The sequence below is a fragment of the Hippocampus comes genome, unplaced genomic scaffold (assembly GCF_001891065.2).
Source record: "Hippocampus comes isolate QL1 unplaced genomic scaffold, H_comes_QL1_v1.1 scaffold359, whole genome shotgun sequence".
Lineage (NCBI taxonomy): Eukaryota > Metazoa > Chordata > Actinopteri > Syngnathiformes > Syngnathidae > Hippocampus > Hippocampus comes.
This window is the reverse complement of record NW_017806274.1, coordinates 536,989-555,304: the sequence shown is the minus strand read 5'-3', so window position 1 is coordinate 555,304 and position 18,316 is coordinate 536,989. Positions and strand designations below refer to the sequence as shown.

At 43.1% G+C, this 18,316-nt stretch overlaps 2 protein-coding genes across 3 annotated transcripts; both read left to right on the top strand.

The window, feature by feature from the left end:
- Window positions 1–203: 203 nt before the first annotated feature.
- atp5mc3a (ATP synthase membrane subunit c locus 3a) lies at window positions 204–2,502 on the top strand. 2 transcript variants are annotated; one of them, XM_019857602.1, is made up of 5 exons: window positions 204–306; window positions 505–602; window positions 1,136–1,210; window positions 2,069–2,259; window positions 2,349–2,502. In XM_019857602.1, the coding sequence occupies exons 2-5, from the start codon at window positions 564–566 to the stop codon at window positions 2,461–2,463; spliced, it is 420 nt and encodes a 139-aa protein (XP_019713161.1). In that variant the 5' UTR covers window positions 204–306; window positions 505–563; the 3' UTR covers window positions 2,464–2,502. The 2 variants fall into 2 exon arrangements, with proteins under 2 accessions (XP_019713161.1, XP_019713163.1); XM_019857604.1 differs by lacking the exon at window positions 204–306 and adding an exon at window positions 316–393.
- Window positions 2,503–2,995: 493 nt separating this feature from the next.
- On the top strand, window positions 2,996–17,785 carry atf2 (activating transcription factor 2). The gene is made up of 13 exons (XM_019857605.1): window positions 2,996–3,541; window positions 4,102–4,174; window positions 4,674–4,770; window positions 4,861–4,979; window positions 5,061–5,186; window positions 5,609–5,784; window positions 6,417–6,531; window positions 7,940–8,032; window positions 10,132–10,216; window positions 11,170–11,234; window positions 11,690–11,896; window positions 14,382–14,487; window positions 16,953–17,785. Exons 2-13 carry the CDS (start codon window positions 4,127–4,129, stop codon window positions 17,147–17,149), a joined length of 1,434 nt encoding a protein of 477 aa, XP_019713164.1. The 5' UTR covers window positions 2,996–3,541; window positions 4,102–4,126; the 3' UTR covers window positions 17,150–17,785.
- The last annotated feature ends 531 nt before the right edge of the window (window positions 17,786–18,316 follow it).

Genomic DNA, 18,316 nt, shown 5'->3' with positions numbered 1-18,316 from the left:
ACAAAGACAACTGGATAGGTCCCACCAAAGCAAAATTGACCCCCAATAATAATTAATTGACCAACGTCTCATTAAAACAAATTGTCACTGTGATAATTTACTACCCAAATTTATTATAGTTGTATGAATCGCAAATTATTATTTTTTAAATAAATACACATTGTTATTTGGTTGCATTCACAAAGTGTCAATTTGTACGTGTAAATAAAGTTGCATTCAAAATGACCTTCCTGTCATCATCCGGGTCCCTGGACATATCCCGCTACGCATGCGCACTCTGTCACTGTGGTTCGACCTCTGCAGTCGGTAAGTGTGAAATGGCAGTCCGTGCGAGAAACATAATCCGATATCCCTTATCATCCTTTCATCAAACGTAGGATTGCTGCATGCAAAGTGCGAGAGGCTGTAGAATAGATACCAATCTCAATACGGGTTGCTTTATTTTCTCTGTGTATCATTTTAACACTCGTTTGACCTTAGTTCTGTCTGCTCTTCCCTCCTCAGAGAGACCCGGGCTTCAACCAGATTCGACCGAACCGGTTAAAAACTACTTGAAGTAGAAAATGTACGCCTGTGCAAAGTTCGTTTCCTCGCCGGCTCTGGTGAGTTTTTCCCTCTGTTTGTATTTGAACGATTTTAATTGAAGCCCTGCGCTTTGAATCTCGCCGTCAAACCGCGGCGGGCCTATGAATGAACTTGACTGCAGCTTGAATGGCAAGGGTATCTGCAGCTTTGCTAGGTGGCTAATGCTAACACGGACTTTGACAGTCGTTGTCATACAACCATTTCATAAAGTGTTTTTTTTTTTTTTCGACAATGCAATCTTGCATTCATTACAAACTTTTCAAAATTGCTTTTATTGTGAGCCTGCTGCAGTCATGAGCAACGGTGGAGCTATTGGCAAAGGTCATTTAGCCTATGCCACCATAGAACACCAAGCTTCTATCAAACAAGTTTTTACACTTGTTCTAGCTCGCTTTAATCAACATTGCTGAGGGATAATTTTTTTCAAACTGTTAGCTTCTCCTCATGGGCAAGTGACACATAATTGATGTCACTTGCTACAAATATGCCACATCTAAGACTTGGTACAATACTGCTGGACATACAGAGAGATTATGTTGTGCTGTTGCAGGTCCGTGCTGGTTCCCGGGCTCTTTATAGACCCCTGTCTGCCTCTGTGCTGTCCAGGCCTGAGGTCAAAACAGAGGTAAGCATGTTTGCTTGTGGCTCTTGATCAAGACAGCCAGCCTCTCTGCTGCTGTTTTGGTGAAATTATTAAAAATTCCTCGGTTTTAATACGCAAAGAGCAAAAACTCATTCAGGTTGTTTGTAGCCTCTCTGTGACTAAAGATATGTGAACTGTCACCACCTTAATAAAAATAATGCCTCAGACCCCCCCCCCCTTTTTTATTTTTTTTATTTTTAAAGGAACTTGAAAATACTGAGTAGACACATTCATTTTAGAAGTAGAAGGATCTGTTTATCTATGGATGGAGCTGCTTTTTGCAGAGGTGGCCAGCAACCTGAGGAGGTGTTTATGGAAAATATTTTTTGTCAAAATATGTCAGAGGACAATATTTTAAGAAGGTAATCATTAAAATATTTTAGCCATAGACATGATCCCTGCCAGTCACGACTTAACACCTCGACATATAGCAAACAATGTTGTCTGACTTGTTAAGCAATATGGAGGGTTGAATTCACAAAAGACAACGGTTCATTGGATACTGGAATCCCCTTTGGGATCGAGTGGAAGAGCTTTGAATTGTTCTACCTGTCGTTGGCATAGATAAACGAAGATGCGTTATTTGTAGCACAACAGAAGTTCAAAATTGACAGTAAAGTTGACCACGCCCAAGTGTGAAGAGGAAAAAAAATGTCTGAATTGACTCGCTTATCACTCCCACAATTTTTTTACTTTTAAAGGCAAATAGGTGGGGGGGGGTAAATAAGTGTGGCCTTCCACGAATAACCTGAGATGGATTCCCTAAAACAAATCATGAATTCATGTATGCTGATCTGCGAATATGGCAGGAAGCGCTGTGAACACCTGTTTTCATTGCAGAGCACTGTTGCTGTGATGCCACAGAGCCCCCTCGCTCAGGTCACACTGAGGGGCTTCCAGACAAGCGCAGTGAGCCGGGACATTGACACCGCCGCCAAGTTTATCGGTGCCGGAGCCGCCACAGTCGGTGTTGCCGGATCTGGTGCTGGAATCGGGACCGTGTTCGGCAGTCTGATCATTGGCTATGCTAGGTGCGCCTCAGTTTTATGCATGCCTGCTATAGATTAACACTGTATACAGTATAATTCATTGGTTTATTTTTCCTTCCCCACCTTTGAAGAAACCCATCTCTGAAGCAGCAGCTGTTCTCCTATGCCATCCTGGGATTTGCCCTGTCTGAAGCCATGGGACTGTTCTGTTTGATGGTCGCTTTCCTGATCCTGTTTGCTATGTAAAACTCTGCTGTCCAACTTTCATTACAGATGTGACTACACTTTGTGGCTTCCTAAATTTGTTCCGTGTTGGTGTCAAGGAAATGTACATTTTCAAAGTCGTTCAGGCACTGTCAAGATGAGCGAAAACATGTATTTTACAAATGTAAGACATTACAAGATTAAAATGCATGTATTTGGCTGTTTAACAAAGTTATGTTTGGGGATAGTTTGGAAACAACCAAAAGCAGCTGGTCTGAATGTCATCTATTATGCGATTAGCTGCCAAAGACTTGCCTTGCTTCCTGAGAGATCTCATGGAAGCTTTTGTTTTTTGGGTCCACCTACATAAGTCAGTGGTTGAGTTGCAGTTTAATAGTTCTGCTTTTGGGCAGCAGGTGAGTGGCTTTTGTAAATGGCATTGAATAAATTTAGAACATTTAAATGACCTCAGGATATAATGCTTGACCTTTATTGAATGTTGGCTCTAGTTTTATTTGAGTTGGTGTGAAGGATTTACAAGGATGCAAACACTACCCTTAAACATGATGACAAATTAACAGATGCTTAAAAAATGCAGTTGATGGTAGTCTTTATACAAGGAATATCTCTGGTAAACTTTCTGGTTACGATGTGTCTGAAATATAGAAGTTCCTCTGAATTGCCAAAGTCTTTAGAAAAGCTATCAGTGAAATATGAAAAGAAAACCAGCTCTGAATGAAATGTAAAAAAAAAAAAAAGAAATTTAAGGTTTACTGGCATACTCAAAACTAAGGGAAGGAACAATACTGTACGTAGTCCAGTACTTTGAAACCAAGAGCCCAAATACAATACAATGTTTTTAATTACGTCTAATAGCCCATTCCGGTTTGTGTAATTATAAAGATTAATTTTAATGCGTACTGGCGACTCGCAGCCTACTTTTTTTTTTAAATTATGCTCACATGGGAACCTTGAAAAGCTTCGTTTCGAGAGATGTTTTCTTGCTGTGAATGATGTCATTCTTGTGACGAATGCGGAAACTTCCGACCACCTCTCGCGATAGTTGGCACCAGACGTGGGATTTTGGAAAAATCTAGCAGGGTAGTGGCTGGTTGTAAGGGTAAGTAGAGTCCACATCTCTGGAGGAATGCTTAGAACGCTATCTAGCATCACGTCGTGCCTGGGTGACTGGCAAATTTATGTGTAATCTTTGCTATTTAATTGAACAAACGCACCCCCTTTGTTAAGGCAGTATTTAAATCCAAATATGGCGACGGTTGTATGTTCACGCGGGGCTACGGCTATTTTCATGAAAACAACTGAATTTACGCCGTTGTGTGATGCTGTGGTTGTACCATTTCGTACGATGACCAATTGAGTGTTAAAGTCTCAAACGTAGACCGGAGCGAGAGGTGACAGTCGCCCTGTGCAAGAATAACAAGACGGAGGAGGATGTGGTGTTATGATGAGCCATAGGTGTCAACAACTGTAGTAACCGCCCATCTTTGACTTGCTTTGTCCACATCTTTTCTCTTTTTTTTTGGTAGCCAGCCTCCTTCCCGTTTGTCTATTACAATTTAAATTGCAATAAAAATTCTGTCTACACACGAAACATTCAGTCTCGTTGATAAACACACCACATCACCGTTTAAACTACTTGTTTTTCTGATCCCGTTACAGGCTGACATAACTGGAAACGCTTAATATGAGTGATGATAAACCTTTCCAATGTACTGCTCCTGGCTGTGGACAGGTAACTCCACTTTTAATGATCCCACTTCATGTTTCTTTGTAGAACAAAATAATTGTGTAGTAAATTTCACAATGACAGACAAGGTGTCACACAGCCCTCTTTAGAAAGTGGTCAATTTTGATTGATAGTCATATGTATTTAACAACGATGATAGAAGTTATATTTAGCCAACCAGTCCATTGGCTGTTCTGTCTTTTTTTTAATACCCCTTGATGAAGATTTTGAAGTGTCAAAAAATGCCAAAGAAAAAGCAAAGCACAGGTTTTCACCTATTGCCCGTGGGTCTGGAAGGAATATCCTGTGATAATCCAGGGTTCACTATAATATCCCTCACTTGGAAAAATGGCTCTTAAAACACAAACTGTTAAAATAATGAAGTGAATAAGTCAAGCTGTTCCCCTCCGTACTTGCATGATTCAAATGAACTAACTCCAAGTAATAAAGCATATTTGTCTGAATGCCGCATGTCGTTTTCCTGTTGTCTTGTTTGTTCTACCAGAGATTTACAAATGAAGACCACTTGGCTGTCCACAAGCACAAACATGAGATGACCCTCAAATTTGGTCCAGCCAGGACCGACAGTGTCATAATTGCTGGTAAAACCTAACAATGTACCGAAACGTGCTTGATTTTTTTTTTTTTTTTACCACCCAGTGTATGTCCTGAAACCTTTCCTTCCCTTGCAGACCAAACACCCACCCCAACACGCTTTTTGAAGAACTGTGAGGAGGTGGGGCTCTTCAATGAACTCACAAGCCCCTTCGATCACGACTTCAAAAAGGGGGCTGAAGATGATCTTAAAAAGGTTGAAAACCCATCAGCTCATCTGGAATTTGTGTCTCTGCTGTTCATTCCTAACGCGCTCATTGGCATGACTTTTCTGTAGTTACCGCTGGATTTGTCACCGCTCGCCACCCCTGTCGTACGCCACAAAAGTGAAGAAACCGCCGCCCTCGAGGCCCATCGAGGCAGCCCTTTGCCTCACCCGGAATCTACAACCGACGACGACAAGGTGAAACACTTCTTTTCTTCTTTGCTAGACTTATGTCGCGGAGTGCATATGTTTCTGATCTGCCTCTTTAAATCCACTCCTACTAATGTCCATATAATCAGTCATGAGGCTGGAAATTGGAAATATGATTTTGCGGGTGGGGAGGAATCAGGGATTTCGGTTTAAGGGTCAATCACTTTTTGAAATTTGAACAAATTTCAAAGCAAACCAGCGTGTTTAACTTTGGAACTTCCACTGTATTGTCATCACTACCTGAGGTGAAAGATGTTTCTGATAGCAATAGGGAATTGTTATGAGAATATTCAGAAAACTAATCACATTTTCTCTCTTCTTCATCTCTTTCCTTGTAAACATCGAGTTGAAAAACAAGGACACGTGTTGTCCGCTCTTGTTGCAGCTGAGATGTTGTGTGGTGTTTCCAGGACTTATGTTTGCAGCCAGCCTCGCTGCCAACATCCGCTATAGTCCATCCTGCATCCCTCCAAGTTCCCAATGTACTCCTAGCAACCTCAGAGGCTAATGTTGTTTTACAGCAAGCGCTCCCATCGCCAACTAGCTCTGTTATTACCCAGGTCCCATCCACTAGTAGGCCGATAGTGTAAGTAACTCAGAATGTCCGTTTTAGAAAGAACAAAATCATAGTTGATTTACTCAAATCTTATTTCATTGTAACTTTTTTTTTTTTTGGTGTGTGCTAGTTTTGTCTTAGTGGGGCATGTGCTTGTTCTGTCTTTAATTTCAGTGCAGTTTACAGAATCTTCATTTTGGCTGTCGTAATTTTTTTTTTTCTTTCCAAATGAAAAATGTCAACCCCCAGTGTGTTGTTATCATTGACTTGAATTTTAAACGCTCGAGAAAGTGGCTGTATTTCTGTTCAAGAATAGAATTGCTCTTCACATGCAAGGTTGTGTGTAGTCTATGTCGTGAAAAACAGCCTGTTGGTGGCGTGCCGTGTGTCCATGTGATTTGTTCATCAGATAGTAACGAATAGGTGTAAAGGCTTACTTGCTAAACACAATCAACATTCATATCATTTACCGGTAACATCCCAGCAAAACGCAGTCGTATTGCTTGAGCTTATTGGGTGTTTCTTCATTCTCATCAGTTGGAGCTTGAATGTGACAGAACATTTTTGCCACCACTGTCACTAATTTGTGTTTTCTTTAAACTGTGAACTGTCTTTTTTGGGGGGCGGGGCCTGACCATGATGTCTTTTGTTTCCTGCTGCAGGCCAGTGTCTGGCACCTTTCCAGTGCTCTTACAACTGCCTAACGGCCAGACCATGCCAGTTGCCATTCCGGCGGCCATTACCAGTTCCAGTGTACATATTCCCACTGCGATCCCAGTGAGTGCTCCGCTGGTTATTGACGCTGTGTTCAAAGAACTAGAAATGATCTGCATAGTTTTTGCATGCTAATTCATTTCTTCCTTTCCCTGCCAAAATCTGATCACACTCGACAATTACTTTTGTTTATCAAAAGGATTATTCTCCTGTACTATTCTCTGCATGAATTACATTGACCGCAACAGTATTTCCCCGTTGTTCCCAGGAAAAATGTTAACTGTGAATGCGCATAGCGAGTTGCTCTCACTTGACCTCCCGACATGCTTTCAAAAACATTAGACCCGCTTCTTAATTGTGATCGGCCAGTGAGGGAGATGAGGGTCATGTTGCGAATCGGCGTGCCAACGAACGCAAGTGCTCCTCAAGTGCTGTTCAGACAACACTTAGTGATTGATTAATGCCACATTTTGTCCTTGCTCGTCTCCCGTTCTCTTGGACAGCGGGGACTATTTACGACATTGGCACGGCAAATTTGGCAGTCAATTTGGATCCGGGGAGTGCGCGAGGAAAGTAATGGACTCTGTATGGCCGTGACGAATACGCGGGAATTGGCTGAAGCGCAACAGGAACCCGTCCAACACACTCTGTCATTTGTCCTTGTTCATGTCGAATCAACGTTCTTGATTTCTGGCAGAGCACTTGGATTTGCGTTAATGCGTTTTTGCAATCCCATTATAAGTGCGGCTCGGGCTAGGCTTGTGAATTTTGTGCGGCAAGGTGGATGTCGATAAAATGTTACCTGGACATGCGAATTTAGTTTGCTCTGCGACCAAGCTCAATTTACTTGTACATTTACTCAGTTTTGCCCATTGACATTCACTGAAATGTCATCGATCCATACCAGACCCAATAAAACACTGTACTATATTGTAGACCAAAGACCAAACCATTTGTGTATCATAAATCCCAAATTGTTTATTGTAATACAGATGAATATATTGCTTGTTTGTTAAGAAAAAAAGATGGGAAGACGACCTTGGAAAAAAAAAATAAGCGCATATTAAATCGTAATATCAAACCAAAAATCATTCAGCTCTACCGCCGACCCAGCAACATCTCATCAGCGGCTCTAAGAGAAGTTCTGCTTCTGGACCTCCAACTTGGCTCTCTCATCGCCTCTTCAGCCTCCCTGCCCATATGCTCTCACACAGCCAGGCAGAGGTTCATTAGCGAGCGCGCACACACACACACACACACACACACACACACACACACACACACACACACACAGCATCTCCATGCGGCGCCGCCTCCACAAAATAACGGGCTATCCGACATAATGAGGCTGAGATATGAGGGAACTCTGCTGCCTGTGTGCGTGTGTGTTGTGGGGGGGAGCATGAGTCCGCCTTCTACAGGGGAAAGACTAATTTTGTGCTGCTGCGTCTCTCTGTGTGTCTGCTGTCAGCTTGTCAGACCTGTCACCGTAGTGCCTAACGTCCCCGGCATCCCCGGACCCCCCTCGCCACAACCGCCGCCCGCCCAGTCAGAGGCAAAGCTGGTATTTATCATTGTTCTAGTGTTACATCAAATATTTGTGACTCACTTGAATATAACATTCCATACACGCCAGTATCCCATTTTGTGGGATGAAGATACTTCATTGTCTTCCGAAAGGAAGAAATGTTTTCAATGGCGTTTGTTTATATTGCGAAAGCACTTGTTAAATTCTTTGTTCTTCCGCTATTCATGACCTGGCCAAATTTTGAGTAAAACTATGTTTTGGAAGTGGAAAACACACAAGAAATTGTCAAAAGACTAAAAGGTTTTTTGTAGAGATCTTTTTATATAAATGTATGCCTTATTCTTTTTTTGGGGGGGGGGGGTACTTATAGAACTCAGTAATTTTGGGAAGCAAATTTGTATTTCTTTGCTTTTAAAGCTCTTTCACTCTGCTTTTAAATGTTTGAATGTTTGTTCGAATGTACCGGTAGTTTTATTTACACTATGTGAAGCATGTTTTGTTGTGTACGACATGCGCTATAAATCAGTGATTCTATTATTTTTTTTTGAACAACCCCTCGGTAGCGCCTAGGTAATAGTATCTAAAGAATGTGAAAAATGTTGCTCAATCTGGAATCTGTTTTTTTTTTAAAATATGTGACACTGTGATGAAGCACATTTCGCAGAACCTGTCAGCGTTCTCAGCATGCCTTGCTGCTTGAAATTAACAGATAAACTGTGGACAGGAAGCGTTTTTGTTGGCACGGCGAAATTGATCCCGACTGAGAAGGAGGAGGAGGACGGCGAAGGGGGTGTTGTTCGGAATCACGGGGTGCGGAGATGACAAACGCGGAGATGGCATACAGCACTTCACTGGGGAGTGCGGGGGGCTACTAGTGAAAGCCAGCTGGGGGGCATCCTGGCACACGCTCAGCGAGACGCATGAAGTCGCCCTCACCCTGCATGGAACCTTTTTGTTCAGCAGAATCCTGCCTGACCTGCATCCCCCACCTCTTCCCTTTCCCGGCGCCTCCCACTGCACTCAGCTCATCAGCAAACACCTAATGAGCCCACGTCAACGAAACAGACCCCTACTCAACCTGAGAGGAGAACGGGGGGAGGAGGGGATGCTTGAGGGAGGGCGGCGCAGCGACTGCGCTTTACAAGGACTGATGATGCTGCAAAGACCACAATAATGATAATTAACTTGCTGAATTTAGAAGATTATACTGTTAATTAGTTGCAAAATAAAGATAAGTAATATAGTAGCAGATGGTTGAATAACACCCATGAGAGGGAGGGTTATTACACTGATGAGCTTTCCATGGCAGAGATGAAATATGAATCTGACTGGCTTCCCCCTCTTTCTCGAGGCCATTCCAAGAGAATAATATCTTGTTTCTGCCAGAAGAGCTTCTGGAAGGGTATTACACCATAAACTCATTTGGTAGATAGATTGGGCTGGCAAAGGTACTTGTTAGAATAATGCGCTCCTCTGTTTTCTCATGTAAATGTATCGCCTCTCACTTTGTTAGTGTTTCGAAGGGCTCATTCTCTTTCACCTTGTTGGCTGCTGATTTGATGCCTGTGCTCGTGGTGTTGAGTTATCATCGCTAGCAATTGCCCGCACGTGCTGATCAGTCTTTTGTACGCTGAGAGAGCTTCAGGAAGTACATTTAAGAATGGACGCGGTTCGGGATGCGGCAGTCAAATAGTTTTAGAGTCGAGCATCTCATCGATGAATCAAGTCACCGGATTAAAATTCAATTTTCATTGTTCGCCACAATAGTATGCATGTGATGTGCAGATGTTCTCTTAGTGTCTGTGACTTTGTATGTGTACGGCTTTAAAAGGTGGGGCCTAGCCTGGTGAGTGACATGGGTGTCAGCTCATGTGTTGAGTCACTCAGAAACTTCTCTATGAATGGTTTTTTTTTCCGAATGAAGGCCAGGCCTTGGGATGTAAATATGTGAAATTTTAGCGATGAGCTTTCGTGCGCCTGTGAAGTCTTTAACAAAAGACTTTTTATAAGATTTTATAGTGTCGGGGTTTTGTGCCTATGTGCCCCTTCCAAAGGGGCATCAACTTTTCACACAAAGTTGGCAGCTGCAATAACGATGAAATTAATGGGAACGTGTGATGCGTCTTCTTTTCCAGAAGCCAAAAGGCTCACCTAGCCAGCAGCTTCCTCCACTCATCAACGGTGACAGCAGTGAAGTCCAGAGCAGCGCCATAACGCACACTGCTGCTCCTGCTTCTCCGGCCTCGATCCCCATTCCTACTCATGTGTTGAGTCACTCAGAAACTTCTCTATGAATGGTTTTTTTTTCCGAATGAAGGCCAGGCCTTGGGATGTAAATATGTGAAATTTTAGCGATGAGCTTTCACGCTCCTGTGAAGTCCTTAACATGAAGACTTTTTATAAGATTTTGCCCAAAGGGGCATCAACATTTCACAATAACGATTGCAGAAACAATGAAATTCATGGAAACTTGTGATGCGTCGTCTTTTTCAGAAGCCAAAAGGCTCACCGAGCCAGCAGCTTCCTCCACTCATCAACGGTGACAGCAGTGAAGTCCAGAGCAGCGCCATAACGCACACTGCTGCTCCTGCTTCTCCAGCACCGGATTAAAATTCAATTTTCATTGTTCGCCACAATAGTATGCATGTGATGTGCAGATGTTCTCTTAGTGTCTGTGACTTTGTATGTGTACGGCTTTAAAAGGTGGGGCCTAGCCTGGTGAGTGACATGGGTGTCAGCTCATGTGTTGAGTCACTCAGAAACTTCTCTATGAATGGTTTTTTTTTCCGAATGAAGGCCAGGCCTTGGGATGTAAATATGTGAAATTTTAGCGATGAGCTTTCGTGCGCCTGTGAAGTCTTTAACAAAAGACTTTTTATAAGATTTTATAGTGTCGGGGTTTTGTGCCTATGTGCCCCTTCCAAAGGGGCATCAACTTTTCACACAAAGTTGGCAGCTGCAATAACGATGAAATTAATGGGAACGTGTGATGCGTCTTCTTTTCCAGAAGCCAAAAGGCTCACCTAGCCAGCAGCTTCCTCCACTCATCAACGGTGACAGCAGTGAAGTCCAGAGCAGCGCCATAACGCACACTGCTGCTCCTGCTTCTCCAGCCTCGATCCCCATTCCTACTCCATCCACATCCCTCGGTCTGGCCTCTAACCCGCCCGCACCCACCAGTGAAGAACTCTCCACACATTCCCTTCAGCAGCCAGCCACCTCCACCACAGAGACACCCGTAAGTACATTACTCACACACGTAGGTCTAATATACACCATTTTTTTGTGTTGTCGATGTTTCCCACCTCCAATACACCTTATTCAAATGTTTCGATCCTTATCAGGCTCCTGCAGAGCTTGCTGACAAAACGTCTAAAATATGCAGGATACCGGCCTTCAAAGGGTTTGGCACCTGTGGTGTAGTGGTTCACTTATCCGAGTTTGGTGCAGGCAGTGTCAGTTCAATTCTGACTCTACACGCTTTATGAGTCACTGGTGACCATTCCAGGGTGTACACGGCTTTGTTGTCCCAAGTCAGCTGCGATCGGCCCCAACTGCACACAACCTGGAACAGGATAAGCCAAAGAAAGAATGAATTCATGACTGCCAACGTCTTTACATGGGTCTCAAAAACAAACACAATGGGTTTCGCACTATTTACTTCCATCCACGTGATTTATGAATTTGTTGCAGGCTTCCCCGGCGCCCCCTGCGTCAAACCCCCCAAGCACCGGCGGTCGGCGGCGCAGAACCACGAGCGACGACCCAGATGAGAAGCGGCGCAAGTTCCTGGAGCGCAACAGGGCCGCAGCCTCGCGCTGCAGACAGAAGAGGAAAGTGTGGGTGCAGTCCTTGGAGAAGAAGGCCGACGACCTCAACTCCGTAAACGGACAACTTCAGGTACTCCGCCGATGATCATCGCGTGTATGCGCTCTCCTGTCAACGTGCGCAGACTTTGCCTGCTGTCGTGATGAAGTCATTAAAGCCCATTAATAAGTGATGCCGCACGACAGCAGCGGCGCGCGTATGCGTTGGGGGCCTTTACATCGATACGTGGCTGTCAATAAAGATGTATCCTCCAGATGTCAGCCGCACACAAGCGTGTCCTCGCTTCTGTCTCGGTAGTTTACCGAATGGCCTCAAAACTCTCAGAGGGAAAGGTGTCTGCTTGAACCTTCATTTCGTTACAAGCAATTAAGAATGCAATGCTGACAAGTTCGAAGCAGGTCATGTATCGTCTCTGTTGATGTGTTTGTCGGGGGGTTCGGCACATCAGTGTTCCGGACAATTAAATCATGTTTACGTGGTGCCATCTTTTTGGGGACGAGGAGGAGTAGATGCTGTAGAAGGGGAACGACATCAAGAAGGTCGAATTAGTTGACATTCAGGTGAATAGCAAGTTAACAAAGGAAATGCCATTTCAAATCAAGAGGATAATAGGAGGCACGTTTAAGATGCACGGATAGTATTATGCCTCAAGTACAAAGAAGGAAATGACACATGGAAAGAGTACAAAAGAACATTTTGTACAAAGACATTAATGAGCAGCGCACTTTGAAACAGACACGGCCCAGCTGATCACCAAAACACTCTAATGAGCCACAATTACTCGAACATCATCCTTAACTTGCTTTTTAACGAGGGTCAGAGCCAGCAGCTCTCAGGACTCCCAGCATCGCGCAAAAACCCATTTGCCCAAACTCGTTTAACTCTTGAGTCCGAAGCAAGTTTCCGGCTCTGCGTTGCGATGTAGTGTGATAGGTTATTGTGCAGGAACTCGTTTCCCTCCATAAGTAACCAAAGAGGAGCATACTTCATTTTATATCTGATTCATGGATGGGTTGATCAATCGAATCATCTTTTAAGAAAATAATGATCCTCAGTCTCGATTGATTGTTGTCATAATGATATAAATACAATACATAATATTGTTCTGTTATTGTTGTTTGCACTGATGTCGAATTTCACTGCATCGCCCCGAGAGCTGTTTCAAATGTTTTGGCTACCTTCCAAAATTACAACAATTGTGAACACATCGATGAAGCAACACTTTGGCAGTTTTCAATACCGTCCTTGTATTGGATCTCATTGCCTTGTGTGTCATGCTGAATGTGGAGAGACGGCGTGAACGTATCGTATTAATCAGGCTCGCAAAGCGGCGCAAATGTAATACAAACGGTAAATCCGGCTGTGTTTAAATCTGTGTTACAATACTTTGATCCTGCCAACCCCAGTTTAGTTAAACAGATGGATTCAAATACAGTATAGTGCTGCCTTTTAGACTAATAGATTGAGTCACTTGCCGCTTCTTAAAGGAGGGGGGAGAAGCTTAAATCTGCCACCGGTTTTTCCACGCGCCCCGTTTGCTCTAAATCCAGTTAAAGTCACCTTCAGCCTCACGTTTTTTTTTTTCTTCTTCATTTTTACAACATGCAGAAATCCCCGCCTCCGCTGGGAGCTCTAACGCACGAATGTAAATCTCGGCAGCATCTACGAAGGTGCACCAACAATTACAGAGCTCGCTTTATAGAGCACAAGTGAGCTTCGACTGGACTGAGGATTTGCAGATTTGGGTTATTGAAGATATATTGCCATTAGCTTGTTGTACATTTAAACGATTGAAGTGTCAAGTGTGCAGAGAGTTGTTTGGGAGCACAATGGTAGTATGATACCTTGACTTCTGAGTTTCATTCGTTCTGTGACCAAATCACTCCTATCTCAAATTAGCTTTCCTTATCGAAATGAACGGAAATGCCATGAGATCCCTTCCAGCCAGCCGTCTTCAAAGCACACTACATAATATTATATATGGCTTGAGCGATCTGGATCTATTTATTTATTTGTTGAGGCTGCTGTTGATACATGGCAGAATATAAGTCTGATATATGATTACCAGTAATCGTTCGGTTAATATAAAAACATTTTACATGACTCTGTATTTAGAGTTTACTGAATCGACAAAAGGGGGAGAAAAAAATGTTCATCACCCCCCCAAAAAAAAAAAAAAAAAGCAAAAAATGTCATTTGTTTTATTTAATGAAAGATTGGTTTCCTAAAAAACAGGCGGGAGAATATTGACATTTTATTTTTTGGGTGTGGCCGTAAAAAGCTTGAAGTGAGCACACTGGGGATCTTTTGGAAAAACTGATCAAACTGCTCACTCACTCAGGGAGGGCAGAATAGACAATATGGTTAGGAAAAAAAAAAAAATCAACCAAGCCACGGCTTGTTTGTAACTTGAAACCTTTGTAAGTTGGACAACTCATATGTCAAGGTTCCACTGTAGAATGCTCCCCCTCATTTTGACATGTGCATATTGTGCCAGTCGTCCAACTACCGGCGTCATTTGACAGCGTTGCCGTGTGTCTCCTGTCTCCCGAATAAGAGTGAAGTCACCCTGCTGAGAAGCGAAGTGGCTCAGCTGAAGCAGCTCCTCTTGGCTCATAAAGATTGTCCTGTGACGGCCATGCAGAAGAAGTCCGGCTATCACAGTGAGTAATGCGCTATTATTCTCCGTTCCCGGGCCTCTTGCCGCCAGCTCCTCAAAAAAAAAAAAATGAGCTCCGTCGAATCGCAGCCCGCAACGGGAACAGATATTGACAACATGCACGCACTCCCCTGTCTTCCCTCAACTTGGGAAAGGTTGACATATTATTAGACAGGTGTACTTTGAAACAAATCCTCGCTACAGTAGTTGAATCCATCTAAGGGACCACAGGTGGTGTAACTATAAGCAACCAATTGTTAAGCTTCTTATATGACACCTAAATAAATATTTGGTCGGCCGCCCCCATTTTTCTTTTTTTACCAAATGTTGAGATCTTTTACTGGATCATTAGGTTGTGACGAAAAGAAAAATGACTTTATTATCTTAACTTTTCTGCCCAATGATACATTTTAGTCTTGAAAACATTACGACTTCTTATATTACAACTTTATTCTTTTTTTTTTTTTTTTTGCCTTCCCTAATACTCCTTCGTTTATGAGTGAATAGATTGATGTGACTGATTTTGCCTTGTTTAATTAGCAGAATTCCTCATCAACAGCATATGAATATAATTCGGTTATGACACGCTTTCCAGCACCTACTTAAATTACAAATGTCCAATAAAGGGTTGAGGCGAGTGATATTTGATTCATTTGTCCATAAGAACTCTTATTAGATATGAAACCCAATCACTTTTCATTATAGAGCAAAGCGAAGCAAACGGGCTCTCTCTCCAGACTCGAAATCTCAGTTGGAGTCCAGTCAGACTCTGACATGACTGATTTGGTAAAGTGCCTCATTTCATTCTGGCTGATCCGCGGCTGCCTCACCCACAAGACCCAAATAAGCCTTCCTCCTTCACGGTTCTGCCTGGGTGCGGTGGCAAGTGGGAAGAAATTACTCAAGACTGTCCTTTCAGTTAGCCAACTTGAGTTTGGCACACTCGCCGGCCATCTGCTCGCCGCGAGAGCAGGTAGAAGCTTATTTGAGGCCCGTGACATCACTTCACGTTTTTGTTTTTTTTGGAGCAGATTATGCTCACCTGAACTTGGGTCAAACACGACATATTGAGAAGGTTGACCCTCGAGATGATGAAACCGCGAAATGAATGGGTCAAAGTCAGGACATTTGCACCTTAATTTGCAATCCGCGCACTCTCAAGATGGCTGCAAAAACAAGCTGCTTCCTTTCATGAGCGATATTAGCTTCCATTATGCTCTGTAAGTGGGGTAAATAAACAGCTACCGCATTATCCCGACAATGAGGGCCAAAATAAAGCATTTGACCTCCCGTGGGATGAACGAAAGCAAAGGCTCCAACCCTGGGTTTTCTCTTCAAGATTATCCTGGGAACCACGGATTCACAAATTGTTGCGACGTTGCTTCGTTGATGTACAAAAGAGAAGGAAAGGTGCGGGGGAAAAAAAGGAGAGGCAGATATTTGAGAGGTTGCTGGGGGTGATAGGCTCATTCATTAACCACACTCATGAATCAATTTTAACGGAAGAAAGTCTCCCGACAGGTGCATATGAAGGTATTAATATAACCGATTTTTTTTTCTTAAACACACTTTTGAAAGCTATGGGAAAATTTGAGACCAGTGCAATGATCAGTCTTTCCCGATTTGCAAGTTGATTGATTGATATGAGGACATAATAGAGATATTTGTAAATGTTGAACTTTTTTAAACAGTGAAGAAAAGAGAACAGTGACAGTTGCCTTCTTCAGCACAGTTTAGTGGGAAGAAGTAAAAGAAAAAAAAAAAAGTTTCCACCTATAACTACTGTGTATGATTGAGTAAAATGATTCCCCCTCCCCCTCAAACAACTGACACATAACTCCCAAATTCCAAGTATAAATATTGTTACGGCCTGTATTAGCCGAAATATGAAAGCAGTCAAAGTGGCTTTTTCAATTTCTTCTTTCTTGGGTTATGTGTGGTGCGGTGTTGATATTTCATATCATAGATTTTATTTCTCCACTGCACCGCACACGATAAGAGCATCAAACACACTCACGGTCATGTTTTTGCCCTCCTCATGCACGGGGTCTCAAGCCCGCTTTCTTTCGTTACAAACCGGAGAGCCGAGCCTTCGTTCTCCCTCCTCCCCATCAGCATCCAATTAATTCAAGGCGAGTGCCTTAACAGCTGGTGGCATTTTGACTCCAAGTCTTGCGTACTCTCTAGTGTGAGCATCATTAAAATCAGGTGCTGTAATCATCTGTCGCTGCAGTCGTTGGCAAGGTAACCAAAAAAACAAATGGGATCTAGGTGGGGGCGGGGAGGGGGATGCCCTCATGATGGACATTTAAATTGACATTGGGAGCTTTCATGAAATGGAAGGGTGCGGAGACGCAGTGTAATCGCGACGAACGGAAAAGCTTTTTGAGAGCGGGCCAATCGCACTTGGGCGTCCCGCTTGGCGCCTTTCGCAGCTCCTCCAAGACGTTTGTCCCCCCCTCACTGCAGTCGCCGACAAAGACGGGAGCTGCGAGGAAATGTCGCTCCCCGGCAGCCCTCAGAGCGAGGCCATCCAGCACAGCTCCGTCAGCACCTCCAACGGGGTCAGCTCCTCCTCGTCCTCGGCGCCCGCCCCGTCCAACCAGAGCACAGACGACAACCAGCCACTGAGCGGCGCCCCCAACTCTCTGCCTTCGGGGAGCTGATTGTCCCCCCCGCCCCTGTTCGATGTGTCTCGGTGTCCCACACAAACACGGGGAAGGGCTTGTCCTCCTGCCTCACTTTGGACCATTGTCACATTTATTTATTCTCTCCTTACGTTGGGTCCGTTTTATTCTCTGAAGGCAACAGTGATGTGACGGTGACAACAGGAAATGGCACTTTACGAGTATTGGAATGCGATTCTAACTTAATTTATTAATCTTAAAGGGAAAGTCAAGTTCTTTACTGTAATAATGGTCAACAGAGAATTTTAGTCAGAGATGGATTTATGTGTCCCCAAATGTATTTTTGAAGCTGATTTCCCTTTTTTTCTTTCCTTCTAGCATGTCCGGTTTTCAGCAATTTTTTTGTTTTTAAGCTTGACCTATAAACACTGGCCAATATAGATGTTTTTTTTATTTTTTAATCCTGCGTTGTAATTTTTAGCTGACGTTTCAGAAAGATATTCCTAACCCTTAATTTGTCAATTTTAATAACTATATGACTATATTACTTATTGTATTATTATTATTATGTCACTGTTATTATGAAAAGCTTTTGTGCTAGGGGAAAAACGAGCAGATTCGGAATCAGCACCAAAAAAAAAAAAAAATCATCATGCCTCTGACTAAAACATGAAGTAAAAATTTGTTGACCACTCTAATGTTTACCGGAACATGTCGAAACATCGGTTTCTGATTATTATTGCGTTTGTGAAACAGGAATTAAGCAGAATCATGAGTACGAAAACCAAGAATACATTTGATGGACCAATTTTAGGGAAGAGGAATCCTTCAATAAATGCAACAAATATCGGAGGATTCTTCACTGCTTATAGATGAGATGACACAACTGCACCAATTTGTTCGGTAAGACACTGGCATGGAAAAGGGAGTTCAGAACATTCAGAGTGATGTCGTTCCTGATTAATTTACTGTCCCGAAAAAATTTGAGTCCGCTGCCCATCCCTCGTGAAGAGGTTGCAATACAAGTGTTTTTGCACATTTTATTTATTGTATTTATTTCATTATATAAAGCAGCGCGATCGATTTATCTTTTTGTTGTTGTTTTTGATTTGCTTTCTGTATTTTGCACATTTCAGAGAAACGACGGGTTTACCTTTTTTCAAGCAGTGGCAGCTTTTGTCGCACACGCAAACACGCACACAAATG

Bases quoted from the DNA above. Each gene is read 5' to 3' on its own strand.
- atp5mc3a (XM_019857602.1), top strand. From the start codon at position 564: ATGTACGCCTGTGCAAAGTTCGTTTCCTCGCCGGCTCTG. The intron at 603-1,135 runs GTGAGTTTTTCC...GTGCTGTTGCAG, and splicing joins TCGTTTCCTCGCCGGCTCTG to GTCCGTGCTGGTTCCCGGGC. The intron at 2,260-2,348 runs GTGCGCCTCAGT...CCACCTTTGAAG, and splicing joins CTGATCATTGGCTATGCTAG to AAACCCATCTCTGAAGCAGC.
- atf2 (XM_019857605.1), top strand. From the start codon at position 4,127: ATGAGTGATGATAAACCTTTCCAATGTACTGCTCCTGGCTGTGGACAG. The intron at 5,187-5,608 runs GTGAAACACTTC...TGGTGTTTCCAG, and splicing joins CTACAACCGACGACGACAAG to GACTTATGTTTGCAGCCAGC. The intron at 11,897-14,381 runs GTACTCCGCCGA...CTCCCGAATAAG, and splicing joins CCGTAAACGGACAACTTCAG to AGTGAAGTCACCCTGCTGAG.